We start from the raw sequence: 16795 nt of genomic DNA on the forward strand, positions 1-16795 counted from the left end.
ATTGGCAGGAAATTTTGTTTTTGTTTTCCCATGAAGATGGCTCATGTCTTTCCATAATCACTGCTCTTACCTGTAAAAGTTGACATGACACTCTGAGAAGAGCGTGGGATATCCATGGCTCTGCCACTTACTGGCTGTGGGGCATTATATGCCAATGTTGTGACCATCAGTTTCCTCATAAGTACTTTGGAAGTAAACAAGTAGCACTTACTTTACAGTGTTATTATGAGAATTAACAGTGTTTTGTGAATTGCCCAGCACAATGGATTAAAAAAATTAAGTTTGCAAGGCAGAATGACAGATTCAATAAGATACATTAAAAACTTCATCTGGGTCCTGATATTCTGTGCAGTAAATGTGTAAAGAACACAGTTTCCACATTCAAGGAACTCGTTCTTGTGATGATGGAGAGCCAGTGACTAGTTCCCAAAGCCATTGATCTCCATGGACCACAACTTAAGAATCTACTCACCTACAACCTCCATTCAGAGAAATAACTTTTAAGAACAACTCAGACACTCTCCATGATCCTGAAGCAATCTGTGCCTTCATGAAAACACACTGTGATGCTGAAGGCCACAATCAAAAACCCTGGTTTGGGTATGGACTTCCCTGGAGGCTCAAATGGTAATGAATCTGCCTGCAGTGTGGGAGACCTGGGTTTGATCTCTGCGTTGAGAAGGTCCCCTGAAGAACAGAACGGCAGCCCACTCCAGTACTGTTGCCTAGAGAATTCCATGGACAGAGGAACCAGGTGAGCCACAGTCCACGGGGCTGCAAACACTACTGAGCGACACACACACACACACACACACACACACACACACACACCCCTCTGTATACAAAATGGTGTCAGTGCTGGGTTTTAGTCCAGATGGAGGCACTCTTAAGTGTCTTTAGGCTTTCAGGATTAACTGTTGAAGGAAGAATGAAGATCTCTGAAACAGGAAGGGGACTAATAATTAAGGCCAGGGCAGAGGACGGGGAGCAAGAGAATTTCTGGACAAGAAAATTGTTCATAATGCACTTGGTCCTGCTTTCTTATCACCAATTCTTATCTCCAAGCCTCAAAATGAAGCTTGAGATTAAAACAAGACAATTTGTTTCATACTTCTCTAATTTTATGGTTTCATGAATCCATATTTTTAGGTACCAGGAACCAATATGAGCTTTTATTAATTTGTCCAGAAATTCTTTTCAACCTGATTGTTTTTCTCTTCCAAACCATAGTGATACCTCATATAAGAAGAGAAACACAAAGATAAGAAAAATAAAAGCAAAGATAGAAGCAAGTAAAGAAAAGGTAAATTATATATGGAAAGAAGAGGGTGGAGACATACGGAGTAAGAGAAAATGGCAGAAGACTGTTTAAACTGGAAGCCATTGTCTATATGTTTCTCACAGCAGCATTATTAACACTTGGGGCCAGGTGACTTTTTTGGGGGAAGGGGTTTCCTGTGCATTGGAGGATATTTAGCAGCATCCCAGGCCTCTGCTCACTAGATGCAGGTGACACCCTCTCCTTTCCCCAGTTGTGAAAACCAAAAATGCCTTCAGACGCCGTCAAGTGTCCCCTGGGGGCAACTGGCTGTAAACCAATGGTTTATATGTTAAATTTATTGAGTAGAAACTTCTACGAGATGATAGAGTGATAAGTAACAAATGTACATTGATAGGGGATAGATGATAGATGGACGGATAGACACAGTAGAGCTGGATATTTTATACAGATATTTCATCATGTATACTCATAATATATATAGCCTCAAAGATTCTACTCTCTCAATTTAACATATGGATCATCTAACATTTACTTCTTCAGTTCATTTTGTGTGTAATATTTCACATTTTATAGGTATATACTACCAATACATGTTTTTCTAATGTATATATACAGATGCGAAAAAGACTGAGAAACTAAATACTTTCCTTTCTCCTATTATGATTAACTAATTTTTATTTCAAGTGGCTATTTTTTTCTAGACTTCTACTGTGTCATTTGACATTGATACATTCAAAAAGTAAAATACATGGAGTGTAAAAATGCAAATGAGTCATGTGTATTTGCATTATTCATATATATTTGCATAATATATAATGTGTATGTTTTATATATGTAGATATAGTTATATATCATCACAACCCAAAAAACTCTAAATTGGATCATATCTGACATTTTAGCTTGGTCAATATCTCTTATCTATGGTTCTTTATAGATAAGAAACCATTTCTTTATTCTCCCTGTAAGGTATGGTCTCCCTATTCTCTACATGAATTATTCTATATATACTAAGAGTTTACAGAAATAGATTCCTAAACACTGAAAAGACAATCTTTCCATTACCCCCAACATTATAACAGACCCACACACACTCCCACAGACCACAGTGTGTAGAAGGACTAAGTCAGAGATGGGTGGAGCTCCCACTACACAGCTGAGTGATGACACTTGGGGTTGGCTTTTGTTGAATCTCTCATGAAAACAATCAGACACACAGGAACAGAATCAGTCCCATAATCAAGATATCATGAATACCAATATTTAAAGGAGCTTGACATCAAGGTGTGTCCCTGTAGCAGAAGAGTAAAGAATCATGAAGACACAAAGAAGAGTCTTGCTGAGTCTCCTATGGATACAGACTTGCTGTGAGTTAAGAAGATCCCAGGGGGAACCTGAAGGAACATCAACATCACAACTAAATTTGGAAAGGAAAAAGGTGGGAGGGGATAATGGAGGAAGAGAGAGAACACGGGTCTCTTGGGCTGTATCCACCGTGAGGATGGAAATAAGAGGAAAATGCCCTCCACTTGGAAACAGACAGTCAGTCATTGTTCAGGGACCCTCACCTGTGCCTTTTTCTCTGTTTCTCAACAGGGCTCAGAGTGCAGATGAAGGTGGAGCAGAGTCCTGGGGTTCTGACCCTCCAAGAGGGCAGAAATTCTTCTCTGATATGCAATTATTCTATCTCCATAAGAAACGTGCAGTGGTTCCAGCAAAATCCTGATGGACGCCTCATCTTCTTGTTTTACATAGCTTCAGGAACGCAGCAGAAAGGAAGACTGAAATCCACCATCAATAACAAGGAGCGTTACAGTCAACTCTACATCAGAGACTCCCAGCCTGAGGACTCAGCCACTTACTTCTGTGCTGTGGAGACACAGTGCTCTGCAGACACCTGCAGCCTGTATGCAAAACCAGAGTTGAGGACTTAACCCAACCCCCTGAGTGGGAGCAGATGCCCAATGGGATTAGAATTGAAATCTCATTGTTGTACATCTCCTGATTCCTGCAGAAAGCATTTCTGTAGAACTACAACTTGACACTGCAGAGTAGGCACATAAGCAGGTCTTCTGGAGATCTCTGTAACTAGGTAAAATCTATACATTGATCAACTCTTTCCTATCTGATTTTGTCTTTCTGGACAGAAGTGAGCAGCTGGTTCAGTGTAGAGCAGAACCCTTGATCCCTCCATCTCTAAGGGCATGGAAGCACCAGTCCCACCCTCTCTTCAACATCTTTTTATAGCTTACACTGGTACAGACAGAACCCTGAGAAAAGCTCTCTTTTTCTTTTTAAACACACTTAAATGGGAATAAAAGGAGCAGAAGAAACTAAGAGCCACAATTAGTATGAAGGCTGGGCAGAACTTTCTGCACACCAGACCAGAGACTCAGCCACGTATCTTCTGTTGCAGAGACACAGGGCTTCCCAGGCACCTGAAGTCTGAACCCAGATGTGTGTCTGCAGTCCCCAAACCCAACATGAGGTAGAGGTGTCTGAATGTTTTTACTCACACCTAACATGGTATTAAGAAGTGACTCTGGATAAATCAAAGTGATCTCACTTTCAAAAAAAATTCGAGGTGCTAATGAATATTCAACCTAGTAACTATCTCTTTCATTTCCTAAATAGAACTATCCCTAACCTCCTAATCCCTAAATCAAAGAATCAGTGATTCAGTAATTCCAGTTAGCAAATCTTTCAAACCTAATTTTAAGACTCTGTGTAAAAATGGGTATATTCAGCCTGAATGCTGTTTATTCATAACCCATATTATTCTCACACATGAAGGGAAATCATAGAAAGTCAAACCTTAAAGTGTCAAAGAAAGACAGTGCTATGCTCTGTAATCCTTCACTTAGTTTTGTTTCAACTTCTTACGGTGCATTTAATTGTTAATTTTGTTCATGTTTAATAGTATTTGCTTATATCATTTGTATCATTATCCTTTTTGTTATGTTTTGGAAGACCATTGGAGAAAAGCTAATTTCCAGTCATGAGAATGCTATTTCATCTTGAGAAAATGAGTCACAATTTTTGTACTTCATTCAAGAATCCTCAGTTGAGGACATATTTTCAACCCACCATTATTCACAGGGTTCGTATATTCAATCATTCAACAAATATGCATTTAATACCTGTCAGGTACTGGATAAGGAGGTTTCAGTAAATAAAGAGTTCTTTCTCTTGTTGAATATGTAGCCCTGTGGCAAACAGATTTTTGTTATCTTACAGTTCTTATAAAGTAAAAAAGGATGAAATTTGGTATTATAGAGACAAATAGATGTCAGTCAGAGAGAGCTTCCTGGATTGTGTGATGCCTCAGTTTGAAGCCTAGTAGTTTAACAGGAGTTAATCAGGCTAAAGACAAAAGAGAGTGGGAGAAAAGTGCTCCAATTTGAGGAAAACCATATACATGTGGGAAGCAAGACAGATGATGGCTAATTTAAGACCAAAATATGATAAAAAAAAAACACTTCATGCTGTGAGGGACTTAAAATAAACACTAACAGTTCCTGGAGTGAGCAGCCTTAATACTGTGACGTGATGCAGTAAAGGATGGAGGACCAACAGTCCCCAGGCTCACCCGCACACTCGGGGTGCACAGGCAGGAACAGCTGCTCTGAGGACCAGGGAAAGAGTCAGAAATCATTACTGATGAGAAAGAAATGTTAGTGCTCTAGAGTCCCCATTCCTTTTAAATGCAAAGCACAGTCTGAAATAAGCTGTGCAAGATATCATAAATACAGTAGATATGCATGAAACATTTTGACTACTGAATAAAAAATGACAGGTGCTTTTAAAACAGTAGAAACAGTGAAATAACTAAGACAGAAAGATAAATGCTTTATGATTTCATTTATATGTGAAATCTTAAATAAAAAAAAAAAGCATGCCAAATGAACAAAGATAACAAAACAGAAACAGAGTCATGGATGAAGAGAACAAACAGGCAGTGCCAAAGTGAAACAAGGCGCGAGGAGGAGGAAAGAAAGCGGTGAGAGAGATTAAGAGGCACAAACTTCCAGCAGCAAAATAAGTGAGGCACAGATGTGAGCTGTACAGTGGAGGAAACACAGTCAATGGTTATGTGACATCTTAGTCTGGTGAAAGACAGTGACTAGACTTTTTGTGGTGAGTATCTTGAAATTCTGAATCACTATGTTGTTTAAAGGAACTAACAGTATTGTAGGTCAATTATACTCACAAATAAACAATCAAACTCATAGAAAAAAAGATCAGATTTGTGGTTACCATGGCCAGGAGGCAGGGGGAGATGGAATTGGATGAAGGCAGTCAAAAGGTACAAAGTGTCAGTCATAAGATAACTAAGGATTATGAACATAATGCACAACATAATAAATATAATTAACACTGCTGGATTTTTACGTAAAAGTTGAGAGTAAATCCCAAGAGTTCTCACCACAAGGAAAAACATTGTTTTCTATTTATTTAATTTTGTATCTATATGAGATGATGGATGTTCACTAAACCTTCTGTGGTAATCATTTCCTGATGTATATGTCATTATGCTGGACAGCGTAAACTTACACAGATCTGTCAAGTTTATCTCAATAAAACCAGAAGGAAAAAAACAAAAGAGAGGAAATATGTTAAAAAAAAAAAAAAAGGGGGGGGTGGCTATCTTAAGAGAACAAAAGATTTTCTGGCTATCCCAGTATAGCTGATATGGAATTATCTTCTAACTGTAAACCACTCCAAAACTGGGAAAACATATGAAGCAACAATTTCCAAGAAGTGCAGAAAGTGAAAGTTTGCCATCTGTGGAAGAAAGAAAGCCTGCAGAACGACCCCCACAGTCACTAGACATCTCCCAGGGGATTTTCTAACCTTCAGCACAAGGACCTGGAGCCCCGCAGAGCAGCAGCTTGTTGTATGCAAGAAACAGAGGTCAGAATTAGGGCTGGTGATATCACTGGGATTTGAGGGGAAAGGTGTTGGAGAGAAGTGAACTTCATAAAAAGGACCTTAAAATCTGTCAAGGGAGTTTTTTGAACCTACACAAGAGCTACACATGCACACACAGAGAGAGAGACAGGGAAAGCTAGCAGAAAACAGCTTTTGAGGGTTCAAAAACTCCAAGGAGATTTCAGAGACTTTGCTGTGTTGGGAAGACATAGGAGCTCTGGTTTTTCTAGAGCAAAGAATTTTGGTTAAAATGCCTTGCTCAATTGAGTCATCAGAATAAAAACCACGGGCCAAAAGTAAAGGCTAAGTCCTGGTACAAAAAAAAATTAATAAATAAGGAATAAAAAACTTCCCCTAACAGATATTAAAGTAAACCTCAACAGACTTTAAGTGATAATTTAACAAAGTTAATATATTTTTGACAAAGACAAAATAATCGAGCTATGCCTCTTGTTTTTTTCAACTTTTTGTTTTGTATTTTATTTGATTAACCATGTTGTGATAGTTTCAGTTGTACTACAAAGTGACTCAGTTATGTATACACCTGTATCTATTCTTCCCTGGTGACTCAGATGGTAAAGAATCCACCAGCAATGCAGAAGACCTGGGTTCAATCCCTGGGTTGAGAAGATCCCCTAGAGGAGGGCATGACAACCCACTCCAGTATTCTTGCCTGGAGAATCCCCATGTAGAGAGGAGCCTGGCAGGCTACAGCCCATGGGGTCGTAAAGTGTTGGACACAACTGAGTGACTAAGAACAGCACAGCACATTCTATTTCAAAATCTTTTCCCATTTAGGTTGTTATAGTACATGATATCGAGCAGAGTTCTCTGTGCTATACAGTAGGTCTTTGCTGATTATCCATTTTAAATATAGCAGTGTGTATATTCAGTCCCTATCCTTTCCCCTCACCCTTTCCCTCGGTAACATAGAGATACCATACTGACTGAACTTAAATCGGACCATGAAAGAGAAATATCCTATGATATCGCTTATATGTGGAATCTAAAAAGAAATGATACAAATGAACTTATTTACTAAACAGAAATGGACTCACAGACTTAGACAAGGAATTTATGGTTACCAGAGTTCTACTTCCATCTTAGAGCACACAATAAAAGAAATATTTCAGCATTTATTCTTATCTACAATCATTAATTGCCCAACTGATTTAATATTGAAACCACAATAGATTCTTCTTGCCTCTTATTGGATTAAGCTATGGAGGCATATTAGATGTGAATCAAGAGTGAACACAAAAAAGCATGCTGCCTTTTTGGCATCTTCTAGTACCTTTCAATGTTATAGACTCATTCTGTCTATAGACTTTACAGGATGATGTAATTTTTTTCTCATTTGAGAATATGGAACATGTTAAATGATCTCATCTAAATTCTAAGAGAGGTAATTCAGCTCAGAGGTTGGTTTAATACAGAGGATAAACTTTAGTGTTCTCATTTGAGTTTTTAAGAGAAGTGTCTAGAATTTATATCAGATTGAATTACCTGTGGCATTTATTTGCCACAGAACAAATACTGCACCACTGAAGACCGTGTAGAATGCAACTACATTGATTCCAAACTCCGCATGTTCTAAGTTTGAAATTGTTATGTTAAATGGAACATAATACCTTTATGTGTCGCCGATGACACCAATTCTTCTTGGTACATTTAAATAAAGTGTTTGTCTAAGCATACCAGTTGACAAAGTGCCTCTCATTTGATCTTACATAATTCTCTATATTCTTGGTTATCAGTTATCATTTTTACTTACTTTCTGTCTAAATATATATGCATACATTCCAAAAAGCTTATAAGATCGTACAGAAAAACTGGAATGAAATTTTTGGCCCACCCAATAAAATTACGTGATCTCTGAAAACATTTTTTTTCTCTTAAAACCTCTGATTTTAACATTTTTAATGAGTAAAGGATTGCAAACTGGTCTTTAGGAAATATAGAAATGCATTTTCAGAAATTTTCTACATGTGAACTAAAGGGGGCAATGCTTCCCTTCATAAACATGAGTAACTGGTTAAAAACAGGGCTGTTTACATGTGAAACAGAAGGCACTGTGGAAGGAAATGAATCAAGTGGAGGAAGTGCAGTCAGATTTATGTTTGCTTGGGCAGGAGAGAGGAAGACCTGAGTCTTTGCAGGAGAAATGAGCAAGCTCTTGGGAGCATCACTGTTGATTCTGTGGCTCCAGTCTGACTGTGAGTTGTGGGAGAGAGGTTTAAATATAGTAGAAAAACGCCAAGAACAATGCAAGGCTGGGAGCTGAGACAATTGGGGACTTTTATTTCAATAGGTTTTCTGGATCATAATGATTTTCTGTGGAAATTTTAAGAATAAAATTTGAAATCTGTTACTCCATTTTCAAACAGGGGTGAAGAGTCAACAGAAGAACAGTGCTCAGCAGCAGGTTAAACAAAGTCCTCCATCCCTGAGTATGACGGAAGGAGGGGTTTCTATTCTGAACTGTGACTATGATAATACTATGCTTGATTATTCCCAATGGTACAGAAAATACCCAGCGAAAAGTCCCACATTCTTGATATCAATAAGTTCCGTTTTGGAGAAAAATGAGGATGGAAGGTTCACAGTCTTCCACAACAGAAGTGCCAAACACCTCTCTCTGCACATCTCGGCCTCCCAGCCTGGAGACTCAGCCTTGTACCTCTGCGCAGCCAGCACACGGTGCTCCCCAGACACCTGCAGCCTGTACGCAAACGTGCTCTGGGGACTCAGACTCAGACACACACTCTTGCTTCCCGTTACACATGGCAGCATGAGAAGCTGTGCCTTAAAGTGGGTCAGGCAGCTGATCTTTCCCTTCTCCAGGGGATCTTCCCAACCCAGGAATCAAAGCAGGGTCTCCTGCATTGCAGGCAGATTCTTTACCAACTCAGCTAACAAGGAAGCCCAGCTGAACTTCAAAGAAGACCAATAGGTGGCAAGTCCTACATTCCCTGGGCTCCAGGGTTTCCAGGAATCTAGCCTTTTTACTTTCAGAGGGAGGCTGCTGGGTCAGCTACGCTCCAATCACTGATGATGTTTTGTTGCCACTTGCTCCTGGAATGAGGTAGCCTGTTTCCCCTGTATTCCAAAGAAAAGAGGCGTTCAGGATAGGGAATCAGATCTCACTGCAAGTTTTACAGTGAACGCTGGTGCGCTTTTGAATATCACAGCCATGTGCTTCAGTTTTATATAAAATAGGTAATATAATACATTATTTTTTTCTGGCTAAATGTGCCTTTCCATTTAATGCATTTGAGGTTGTGTATGCTGTAAACCATATTCATTTACATGTTTCTTAATTTATAAGTACTTCTGGTAATGCTTTAGCAAATCACTTACTGTGTATTCTTTCCCAGGATGGCATTCAATTATTTGACACATTGTCATCAGTAAAAGACACTGTCTTACTTTTGTTCAGTCACTCAGTGTGTCCAGTTCTTTGAGACCCCATGGACTGCAGCACACCAGGCTTCCCTGTGTTTCAATATCTCCAAGAGTTTGCTCAAACTTGTGTCCATCAAGTCAGTAATGCCATCTAATCATCTCTTCCTCTGTTGCCTCCTTCTCCTGCTCTCAAACTTTCCTAGCATCAGGGTCTTTTCCAATGAGTCAACTCTTCACATCAGGTGGCCAAAGTATTGGAGCCTTAGCTTCAGCATCAGTCCTTCCAATGAATATGCAGGACTGATTTCCTTTAGGATGGACTGGTTGGATCTCCTTGCAGTCCAAGGGACTCTCAAGAGTCCTCCAACACCACAGTTCAAAAACATCAGTTCTTCGGCACTCAGCTTTCTTTATAGTCCAACTCTCACATCCATACGTGACTACCGGAAAAACCATAGCTTTAACTATTCAGACTTTTGTTGGCAAAGTGATGTCTCTGTTTTTTATTATGCTGTCTATGTTCGTCATGGCATTCCTTCCAAGGAGCAAGAGTCTTTTAATTTTAAGGTTGTAGTCACTGTCTGCAGTGGTTTTGGAGCCCAAGGAAATAAACTCTGTCACTGCTTCCACTTTTCCCCTTCTATTTGCAATGAAGTGATGGACCAGATGCCATAATCTTAGTTTTTTGGATGTTGAGTTTTAAGTCAGCTTTTTCACTCTCCTTTTTCACCCTCATCAAGAGGCTGTTTTGTTTCTGTTCACTTTATGCTATTAGAATGGTATCATCATTAAGCTTTAGTGGGAGTTAATCAGGTTGAAAGACAGCCCAGGTAGGAAAAGTGACCTTACAAGTAGGAATAGCACACACAGGGCAATAGGGATTATAGTGAATTTCAGGACTTTGAAAGTCAAGGTTATGTTATGAATAAAATCACACAAATACAAAATTTTTAAACCACCAACACTGCAAAGTCGCTATAATCTCAATTTTACAAAAGAGCAAACATAATCTTCATGAAGTTACCAAAAGTATTCTCTGTTTACTTGATATTCTTCTAATCATTCATTCATTTGGCATGTGATGTGTCCTAGATCCAAATACATATTGTGCCTGCACTCAGGAAGCATGTAATATTGGAAAGTCCATTGCAAAACAGTGCAATCAAAGCTACCACAAGGGAAAAGTAAAATATGGTCACTAACAGAGGCATCCAAGTTGGAAAAAGAGTATAAGGGAATACTACCTAAGGTAAGTGGTGTCTATGTCAAGACTTTTAAAAGAATTCATCAAAGATGGAGTCAGGTAAAGAGTATTACAGAAAAAGAGAAATAGAATGTGCAAAGGTAAAGTCAATATGTTGTTTAGGAGGATGACATTAACTCAGAATGGCTGGAGCACACAACTCCAAACAGGCAACAACAAATATAAAACTAAAACAATAAGCAGAAGCCACCTTGTGAAAATAATTATGAGCCATTATGAGATGCTGTATATTATCTGGAAGGCATTGAGAAGCACTGAAAGGGATCTGCACAGTAAATGTTACACTGAAATGTTAGTATCTGAAATATGATTTTCGTATAGTCATATGTACTTATATATATGTAACTGTGTGTGTATATATATATATATATACACACTAATATTTACCTTGATTTTTCTTTTTCTGTTAATCTTGGAGCAATTCTCTCTCTAACACTGGCATTGATAGACCTAACCTTGTAGAAGAAAAAAGTAAAAGACACATCTTGGATGTAAACTTATTCAAGAAGTCAAACTTCACTTTTCAATGAGCATTTCTCAGTCTGACCACAGGGAGCACTGTTTTCGAGGACTCTAGACAGGCACAGAGTTCCCTGTGAACCATGAAAGTGATTGGTTATCCCCAACTAAAAGTTAACATCCTAGCACCACCATACCATGTTGATCACCTCCTACAGTTTTATTTAGAGAACCTAGGGTCACTTGAAATGACCACTTTTGTTTAATAATAAAAATATTACCTACACTTCACTGAACACTTAGCATGTTCTAGGAACTTCCTGCAGGAAATCTTACTTAATCCTTGCCTGGTGGGAAGGGTGAAACTCTTGAGAGGTTATTCTTCCCCACTCCCATCCTTTCTATTATACAGAAGGGAGAATGAGGCTAAGATACTCATCCAAAGTCAGAGTTAGTAAATGGAGGATCTGGGATTTAATTTAAGGGGTTACATTTAATCACAATCATCTACTACCTCTGAGAGTAGATGCACAGTGATACCCAGGCCTCCACAGTCTGTGCCTGACCCTGAACCTGGACCACAGATGCTCTCCAGACAGGACTTCTGCGGGGCACTGACCAGAAGGGTCATTCAGGAAGAAAGAGAGACCCAAGGGAAACTCAGCTGCTTCAATATGAAATGCAAAAGGGGGCTTTGCTCTTAAGATGATATATAGTTTAACATTATTTTCTTGGTCATTATATAATTTCTGGTTAGATAATTATGTAACTGCATAGTAGGTATTGTATAATAAATAGAGAACCACACAAATTTCAGTTTAAAAAAACCAAAGTGAATCACCATATTACTGAACTACACATGTGAACTACATTGTTGTCTGTAAATGAAATGGAACATCTCTTTCTTCTGCTAGATATTCACAGCTTCTTATTATTAAAAAAAAAAAAATACCAAACAACTAAGCAATAGTGTATAGAGGTTCAGGATTTTTACTTTTATGGGGGCAGTATGACAGGCTGAAGGTAAGTAAAGATAAAAAATAATTTCTCCTCATCTCACAGATGTCTAGCAACCTGGAATCAAGGAAATAATCTGTCATCATAGGAGTGATCTTCTATTATAACTGAGCCCAAGACAAATAACATTGAATAGAATGGAAATTTTCCTTTGTCCTAGTGAAATAGCTACCTGGATCACCATCAGAAGTCTGAGATAATCTGAAAAGGGAGCAGACTTTAAAGGGAAGTGTTTGAAAACATGATTTGAGAAAGAAAAGGGTGGCAGGGAAGAATACCTGGGTTGTGAAATTTCTACTTTGAAATTTTGTGTGTAATAATATATAACTATCCCTTACAAGGACACAAAACCATATCTGCAGTTTAATTTAAAATATTCTTTCTTCAATTGAGAAGGAAAACACAGACATTGTATTTTTAAATGTCAATCTAAATTTAAGGATACATTCACATGGCCCCCAAATTTCTGGAGAATATATGAACAACTTTTTCAGGAGGAAAGAGGCTATTTTAAATGCATTTGGTGGTTCAACTTATTCTATGCAAGGATGCACAGGATATGATCTGACAGGTCATCCTACCAACCAAACCAATGTCTGCTCTGAGAGAGCTGTATCGCTCATGGCCAACAATTCTAGGGATAGCTTTACACAAAGCCAAATAAGACTGAGCAGGCTCAGAGCAGGAGATGACTTCTTAAAACACAGGTGCCAACATGACTCTTGTCAGCATATTATGGGCATGATGGCCTCTGACTTCATTGGTAGGAGGAGTTGCTAATAGGAAGGCTGAGGACAGTGTTGGATTGTGGGGAGACAGTGGGAAGGAGCAGAGAGGGTGAACAATGGCCAAACGTAACAAATACTCAGGAAAATAAGAAGGAAGGAGAAAGGAATCCATAATTTACTCCCTTAGTCTTAACTGAAGATTTAACTCGTGCCCTTGAAGTTTTTGGCCAGTTCCTTATTTGTCAGCACCAAGGATCAAGCTTTTTATTTCTTCTGTTTACAGGATCCAGATTGTCCCAGGTCATTCAGTTCTAACCAACAACAGTTAGTCAGGAGAGCAAGATTGAGGAACTGGACTGTTCCTATGAAATCAGACTTGTATGTTTTGTACTGTATTGTACAAAAGTCCTCCCAGTGAGGAGATGACTTCCCCCAAACTCAGCACACAGTGCAGAAGCCAATGCAACAGAGGGTCAAAATTTTGTGAAATTCCAGAAAGCTACAAAAATGATCAGGCTCATCATATTATCATCACAACTAGAAGATTCTGCAATATACTTTTGCTGTCTCAGAGAAATGACTACCAAAAAAAAAAAAAATACACATGGATAAAAGAACTTTACAAAAACCTCATAACTCAGCTGGAGCAATTGCCTGTTCCCATATTCGCAGAGAAGACATACAAATCTTACCCAGACATTTTTTTAGAAGCTGATGGGTAACGGGAGTAAGATAAGATTTGTAAAGGAAGTCATTGAATTCATTCTAGGAAGAACTCCCTCACAGCTGGCTCAGAGACCATACTGCATGCCATACAGAAGCAACATATGAAGGACAGTGTTTAGAAATTATACATGATTCTTGCAGTTTTTACACCTGTTCAACTCAAACTTTTCAAGGAAAATAGTCTTTTCAGGGGTCCTGGACCCAACTTCCACATGTACATGGGTGGGGAGTTTACCACACAACACCAAGCACTTCTCTGGACACCAGCTGCATCCCTCTATTCAACTCAACTCTGCCATCCTCTACCTGGAAATAACATAATTTCCCAAAGGTTAGGGCTCAGTTCTACCAGACAGCCTCCTCTATCCCATCCCTCACTGAAACTGGAGGTTCAAATAATTTACTCCAGGGCTTCCTGGGTAGTGCTAGTGGTAAAGAATGTGCCTGCCAATGAAGGAGACACAAGAGATGCCAGTTCAATCCCTAGTTTGGAAGATCCCCTGGAGTAGCAAATAACAACCCACTCCAGTACTCTTGCCTGGAAAATCCCATGGATAGAGAAGCTTGGCAGGCTACAGTCCATTGAGCTGCAAAGAGTCAGACATGACTGAGCAACTGAATACAATAACTTACTCCATCTCAGGGTGCCAAACACAAGCCTAGGTTATTATCTATACTTCTACATGACTACCTATAGACCAGATGTTCCTGTGACCCCATTCTCAGTTTCAGTGAATTTGGTAGAGCAGCTCACAGAACTCAGAGAAACATTTTACTCACTAGTGTGCTGTGCATGCTAATTCACTTCAGTAGTATCCAACTCTTTGTGACCTTATGGACTGTAGCCCTCCAGGCTCCTCTGACCATGGGATTCTTCCAGGCAAGCATACTGGAATAGGTTGCCATGCCCTCCTTCAGGGGATCTTCCCAACCCAGGGATTGAACCTGCATCTCTTATGTCTACTGCATTGGCAGGTGAGTTCTTTACCACTAGCACCAGCTGGGAAGCTCTTTACTCACTACATCACTGGTTTATTATAAAAGGATATAAGTCAGGAACAGCCAGATGGAGAGATGCACAGGACGAGGTATGTAGAACCTCCAAGCCCTCTTCGGGTGACCTCTCCCAGCACCTCCATGAGTTCACCAACCCAGAACCTCTCAAACCGTGTTGTGAGTTTTAGGGAGTCTTCTTTGGATCACCATGACTGATTTACATCATTAGCCATTGTGGATCAATTCAACCTCCAGCCCGTCCCCTCTCCCCTGTGTGGTCAGGAGAAGGTTTCAACCATCCAATCAGTTGGTTGATAGTGAATAGCTTTTAATGCAAATTATGATTTTTGAATAGATAATAAATACATGTGGCATAAGACTTAACAAGTATTCAAAGGATATATGTAGTGCATGTAGTGTATATAAGAAAGTAACACTGTCTCTCACCCACATCCCCACTGTCCTCAGTATCCTAGTAAAAATACTATTAAAATTAAAATTTTCCTTGAGTTATTTGTATTTTAGTTGCTGAGTTGTAACTGTTCTTTGTGTATTCTGAATACTCAGTCCTTAACAAATGCAATTTGTAAATAGTTATTCCCATTCCATGGGCTGCGTTTTTCACTTTCCTGATAGCATCTTTTGAAACAAAAGCTATTTAATTGTGATGAAGACTGATTTATCTATTTTTCTTTACTTACTTGTGCTTTGATTGCATACCTTAACAACCATTGCCTAATCCAAAGTCACAAAGATTTACGTCAATGATTTCTTCTAAGAGTTTCATAGTTTGAATTTTTACATTGAGGTCATTGATCCATTTCAGACTAATTCTTCAATCTGGTGGAAGGTAGAGAGATATAACTTCTTTCCTTTGCATATGGCTAATGAGACATTTGGAGTTCCTGACCAAAAGAAAACTGAGTAGATATAGCAAATAAAGTGGACATTAAAATGGGAATTGTTGCTAGGAATACAGAGCAGCTCTTCAGAATGATTAAGTGCACAATTAACCAGGAATATAGAATAATCCTATTTTATATGCACTGAATAATATACCTTCAAACTATATCCAACATAAATCAGTAGAGTTAATCAGCAGAATTAAACTAGTAGAATTTGTTGATTTAAAAATAGTCACTAAGCAAATATACAACTCTGCTGCTAATCGTTAACATCTATCTCTCATTAGAAACACAGAGAAAATATTCTCTACTTATACAATTACTAAATTGTATTTTTTACCTAATTTACATATATAGAACACTGTACCCCAAAACAACAGAATACAGATTATTTTCAAATGCACTTGTAATATTTATCAAACTTGTTCATACTCTGGATCGTAAAGCAAGGCTTAATCAATTTCAGAGGATTTAAATCATTCAGAACATAGTCTCTGATCACCATGATATTAAATAAGAATTCAATAACAAAAAGATAATGAAACTTTATTCCTGTACTTGCTAGATAAAATAGCCATTTTTCAAAGGCTGATGTTTTAGAGAAACATCAAGGCAAAACAGTGGTTGGGGTGGGGTAGATGTTTCAGTCCCTGAATGGTATGGCCTCCTTATGAACATTACTTCCTGTTTGGGACAGAAACATCTAAAACCCACAAGAACTCTGCACTCAGCTACTCAGAGAAGGGCTGGTCTCTGCTACGATAAGAACAAGAGAAATTTAGAGAAGTATGTCTGTCAAGCTCTGCCCTGGCCTGCTGTGGGTGTTCACGGCCACCTTTGGCTTCCGTACATGAGGCCCTAAACACGGGGCCTCAGTTTCCTCTTAGAGCTCAATGGTGGCCCCACGCAAGCTGTGATTTAGAGGATTAGAGGGAAGAGAGATGGAGAAATGAACAACTAGGTAACCCTTTCCTCGGTCCTTATGTCATAACCTCGTCTAGACCTCATGACTCCTGAGACATTTCAGAGGACCAACTCTGTCTTCTCCTTTTCCCACGGGATCCAGCATGGCTGACCAAGTCAC

The 16795-nt window shown here is 38.9% G+C and overlaps 1 gene segment (V, D, J or C); it reads left to right on the forward strand.

Annotated features, from left to right (window-relative positions):
- The first annotated feature begins 2505 nt into the window (after window positions 1-2505).
- On the forward strand, window positions 2506-3213 carry LOC133067095 (T cell receptor alpha variable 22-like). The segment is given in 2 exon segments: window positions 2506-2646; window positions 2876-3213. Coding segments are annotated over 2 exon segments (390 nt in total).
- Window positions 3214-16795: the final 13582 nt, after the last annotated feature.

This window comes from Dama dama, chromosome 12 (assembly GCF_033118175.1).
Source record: "Dama dama isolate Ldn47 chromosome 12, ASM3311817v1, whole genome shotgun sequence".
Classification (NCBI taxonomy): domain Eukaryota; kingdom Metazoa; phylum Chordata; class Mammalia; order Artiodactyla; family Cervidae; genus Dama; species Dama dama.